The following is a 5151-nucleotide window of genomic DNA, read 5'->3' on the forward strand; positions in this document are numbered from 1 at the left end:
GCAGGTATTATTTAATGAAGCTGCCAGTTGAGGAATCTGTTTCTCAAACTAGACACTCTAATGTACTTGTCCTCTTACTCAGTTGTGCACCGGGGCCTCTCACTCCTCTTTCTATTCTGGTTAGAGACAGTTTATGCTGTTCTGTGAAGGGAGTAGTACACAGCGTGGTACTAGATCTTCAGTTTCTCGCATGGAATAGCCTTCATTTCTCAGAACAAGAATAGACATGAGTTTCAGAAGACCGGTATTTGTTTCTGGCCCTTTTGAGCCTGTAATCAAACCCACAAATGCTCCAGATACTCAACTAGTCTAAAGAATGGCAGTTTTATTGCTTCTTTAATCAGAAAAACTGTTTTCAGCTGTGTTAAGATAATTGCTAAGGCTTTTCTAATGATCAATTAGCTTTTCAAAATGATAAACTTGGATTAGCTAACACAACGTGCCATTGGAACACAGGAGTGACTGTTGCTGATAATGGGCCTCTGTACACCTATGTAGATAATCCATTTAAAAAATCTGCCGTTTCCAGTTACAAGTCCTTTACAACATTAGCAATGTCTACACTATTTCGGATCAATTTGATGTTATTTTAATGGACAAAAAAGTGATTTTGTCTTTCAAAAACATTTTCAAAGGTAGTGTGTGTATAGAGAATTCCTTTAAATCAACTAAATGTATATAAAACAGAATTCATATTTTATATCAACAATTGTATGAATTTGTTAAAACAGCTTTCCATATTGGATGTGCTTGTCCCAAAACATCTGTGACTTCTTGCTGCTACAAATATAGATTTCTGACATTGGTGCCAATAATAAACAGAACACAACTGCTCAATAAATTGAAAGATGCATGACAACGTATTGTAAAAAATCCATGAAAGTGTTAAAAAAAGAAATCCTAAACACTGACGGAATGGTACTATAATTGGATTTAAGGGTAACAGTAAATTATAGGAGCACAAACTGCTTTATAGTAGCATTTCAGCTCAAGTTACAATCTCAAGCAATTTATTGAGTTGGTCTATATAGTGTATTCTAAATTCAGAGCTATATTTAATGTTTTACGTGTTGCACAGGAATTGAATACAGACTGTATAAATATTTCGCATTTTTCACTGGATTGTCTCAGGCCTGCTGAATGACAAATTATTATTTTTGAAATGTATTTTATTTCACCTTTATTTAACCAGATAGGCCAGTTGAGAACAAGTTCTCATTTACAATTGTGACTTGGCCAAGATAAAGCAAAGCAGTGTGACAAAAACAACAGAGTTACACATAAAAACATACAGTCAATAACACAAAAGAAAAATTTCAAATAGAATTTCAATTTCCTTTTAGTTTATTATTGTTTCTGTCAACAAGTTCACATTTTGCGCCACAGACATTACATATTTACCGGTGCATGTACATATAAATATATATGGGTAATGCATTTATGTAAAGCAATGTCCATAGTTCAAAGTCACCAAAAAGAAAGGTGTTCTTAAAGAACGGCAGTCCACATTCAGTCCATCTTCTCTTCCACATCTTGTGTTTTCACCTCTACGGTTTTGTGAGGTATATAAGAACCCATACCTGCAGCTCTATCTGCTTCTGCCTGAGTGTAGGGTTCATCCTTCAACCGCTTAATCCTGAACAGAGTGTTGGAAAGTGAAGAAATGTAGCTGCTCAGTCATCAAAACATCAACATGCCCAGCTACAAAGTTAGGGTGCTGGGGGGAGGGAAGGTGTGTCACACGAACTGTATCCACATTTATTCAAAGAACAGTTGTCTGCTTCAAAAGAAAAGTGGGGATCTTACCGTTTCTTGTGCACTTTGGTTTTAAAGTGCTCCTTCAGGGCTTTCACGTCAACAAAATATCGTCTGTAAACAAAACACATGCACATTAAATTACGGCTTTCCAGTTGACATTTTTTTTCTTTTTTTTCTGTGAACCTCTTGGATAGATGCAAGAAAGAGCATAAAAGTGCTTACGCGCAATGTAAACAGTAGTGCTGGGCACTACCAGTGACATCATAGTCCACCTCCTGTTTGAGCAACTTGGCTGCAGCTGAGGGCTTCATGTCTGCATGGATTTGGTCCAAGTGCTTCGTATAATTCTTTGTCTTCCATGTCTTGCCAATACTCTTCTTCCTGGTACTGTTGTGGTTTCCGATCTGTTTGGATTTCCCCATGGTGGTGCTAGGTGATACCTATTGGAATAATATAATGGGTTTTGTAAAATAGTTGCTATTGCATGGATTAATTTGTCCGCATGCTGCTTTATGTTTACAAGCAATTTACAACACCATTGGCATATTTTCTGACTTGACTGTCAAAATTGCCATATGTTAAGTTTTTGACTTGATATAAACATTAACTAGCTAGTTATCTAGTAGTAGCTAAATTAGCTAGCTACGGTAGTTACTGAGACATAACCCGTCTTCTAATCAAAATCTTAATCTACGCGAGAAATAACACTTTTCAAAACTAGTTTAACGTACCTTAGTTAAAAATGATTGCAAGACCTTTCTGTTGTCATAACACCGTAATAAACTCGCCCTGTCGATAATCTTTTCCACAAAACCGTGCTGTTCGTATTTTTGCTTGGCTAACTAGCTTGCTAGATACTTTCACACGTGTTTGTTGACGAAAATATATCCGGGTCAACGTGCCGTGGTCAACATGCCTTACCTACACACGCCACTAGAGAGAACATAGTCCAAAATGTTATTAGTAGGCCTGTGTGCAAACGGGCGGTACAGCAGGTCACATGCACGGAGGAGCGGGAAATGTACTGAACAAAAATATACGATTTCAACGATTTTACAAAGTTACAGATCATATAAGGAAGCCAGTCAATTGACAAATGCATTAGGCCCTAATCCAGGGCTGCCAACTTTTGATGAAAGCTTGGGGTGAGATTTGCTATGTGAATTTCATTGCCCCCTGGCACAACCCCTAGAATGGAAAATGTTACAGTTAACTGAAATTCTACATCTTTAACATGGTTTAAGCATATGACCAGTGTGGAAAATAGAACAATTAAAAGCACAGGTCAAGTGTATATAGGATGCTTTTAACATTAAACAAACCATTCAAAATTAGACAACTTTGCAATTGATGAAATTGAAAATAAAATTGTAATATTGATGGTCTATAGACCGCTTTCAAGGTAAGGACACAAACATTTTGTATTTTTGTAACACCTCGCTCTTTAAAAATAGGGCTGTAAGAAAATTCTACTTGCTCTACAGGAGGTTTGGCCTCCTCTTAAGTGCTGGGTTTTTGAAAATGTCATTGTTGTAACAATTCATTTCTCAAAATTGAATGAATATCAATATTCATGTGGTTAATTCCTACTAGTTGAAAATCCTTGCCTTCATTTTACCATACATAAACATATGACGCATTTATGATTTGTGAGTACACCTACCATCTCTGCCTAACGTGCACAATACGACAATTATATTTGATTCCTGCAGCATTTAATATCCAACGTTTATTGGTATAACAAAAATTCATTGCCTCATAATTAATTTTCAAAAGACAGCCATAGATTTCAAATATGTGATTACGCTGGAAAAATCAAAGGGAGTAGTAGAGTGGGGAATCCAGGACAGAGTAGCAGGATGACGTGGAACTGGAGACAGGGGCCAGAGGCGGAACTGCAGTGGAGAGGAAACCAGTGTCTAATAGTACGTATGTACCGACCGACCGGTGATTGCGATCTGGCCGTGTGGCAGGGCTGAATATTTGTAGAGGTCGTGATTATGGAACAGGTTGCAGCTGGTGGGGATCTGCTCTGAATCCAGCACACCTGTCTCCGCCCACACAATCACACAGAGAGAGAGTACTGGGGGAGTGGTGGCAATTCAGGGAGACACAGGATGTGTAGTAGAGGGCAATGCAGGAGCAGATGTAACAGTAAATAAATAATAAAATCTCCTGAAGACAAGATGACATAAATCTGCCCCTACACCCTGACCAAATTATGTTTCTATTGTCCCCCCTCTAGAAAAAAAACATACACTTTTGGTTCACAATCTGTTTGACCAAATTATTTTAATAGTTAGTAATAAATTACCCTACCAAAATTCCCTGCTAAAACATACTGTAGTCTAGGTCTGTCTGCTGACTTTTCGTTGTCACAGCCTAAATGCTTATCATCAAACGAGGGGACTGGTGCAAGTGTGTATTATGTCGACTAGTACATGCTGTCAAAAGAATGCATTCTGCAATAGGGAGTAACAGCAACCTAATTTTGTTGACAACGTTGTACATAAAACAGCGCTACTGTGCTATTCTTTTGGAGTTTTTTAAACTCAGCAAGAACGTTCACTCTCTCCATTCACCGCCACTCTAATCTTGAGGGGCGTTTCTTTAAAACATGCATCCAATCCCCTTGATCCCTTACACAGGACAATGATAGAGGTTCAGCTTGTGATGTTAAGGATCATACCCATACCTTCTACATTGGCATTGCTTGCTGTTTGGGGTTTTAGGCTGGGTTTCTGTATCACACTTTGTGACATCTGCTGTTGTAAAAAGGGCTTTATAAATGAATTTGATGATCCCGTTTGCAATCCCTTTAGCATTGATTGCTAGCTTGCTGGCTAGCTACATAGGGTAGCTGGCTAGTTAGCTACAGTAGTTAGCTACTGTCATCAGTTGTTGTTCCGTTATCGTCTATTCCATCTTTTGGTGAATGCATACTGGAATTTGAATATAGCTTGGGAAAAGGGAATCTGGACACACTGGACATGGTAGACATATTTAAATGTACGGGAGTGTCTAGACTTGACAGTTCATGCAGATTTAGTATTCTGATCATAGAGTTTGGATAATGGAATTCAGAACGTGTCATGCATCTACATTTAAATGTGCCCGGATTCCCATTTACTACGCTATATTAAAATGCCAGTATGCATTCTACGAACAGTGGAATAGGCTAAATACACAACAGTAGATAACTAGCCAGCTATAACCAGTGTAGCTAGCCAGCAAGCAACCCTAAAGGGATTGCAAATGGGTAAGCATAACTCTAGCTAATCAAAGTAATAGCATTTGAGTTCAGCGAACACGTTCCTAACACCCCTTACAAAAAGGAACGAACCCTGCAGGATTTTGAAATTCTTGCAAGATATGGCAATTCCTGCAGGACCA

General features: G+C 38.3%; 1 protein-coding gene across 1 annotated transcript; it reads right to left on the minus strand.

Moving 5' to 3' along the window:
* Positions 1-1321: 1321 nt before the first annotated feature.
* On the minus strand, positions 1322-2650 carry znf593 (zinc finger protein 593). The gene is made up of 4 exons (XM_024438014.2): positions 2490-2650; positions 1981-2198; positions 1807-1869; positions 1322-1636 (listed from the first exon to the last, which is right to left on the minus strand). The coding sequence occupies exons 2-4, from the start codon at positions 2178-2180 to the stop codon at positions 1510-1512; spliced, it is 390 nt and encodes a 129-aa protein (XP_024293782.1). The 5' UTR covers positions 2181-2198; positions 2490-2650; the 3' UTR covers positions 1322-1509.
* Positions 2651-5151: the final 2501 nt, after the last annotated feature.

This window comes from Oncorhynchus tshawytscha, linkage group LG11 (assembly GCF_018296145.1).
Source record: "Oncorhynchus tshawytscha isolate Ot180627B linkage group LG11, Otsh_v2.0, whole genome shotgun sequence".
Classification (NCBI taxonomy): domain Eukaryota; kingdom Metazoa; phylum Chordata; class Actinopteri; order Salmoniformes; family Salmonidae; genus Oncorhynchus; species Oncorhynchus tshawytscha.

Excerpts from the sequence above, each read along its gene's own strand:
- znf593 (XM_024438014.2), bottom strand. The coding sequence starts at position 2,180 with ATGGGGAAATCCAAACAGATCGGAAACCACAACAGTACCAGGAAGAAG. Across the intron at positions 1,870-1,980 it reads CACTACTGTTTACATTGCGC|ACGATATTTTGTTGACGTGA; the intron begins GTAAGCACTTTT and ends TTTTGTTTACAG. Across the intron at positions 1,637-1,806 it reads ACCAAAGTGCACAAGAAACG|GATTAAGCGGTTGAAGGATG; the intron begins GTAAGATCCCCA and ends CACTCTGTTCAG.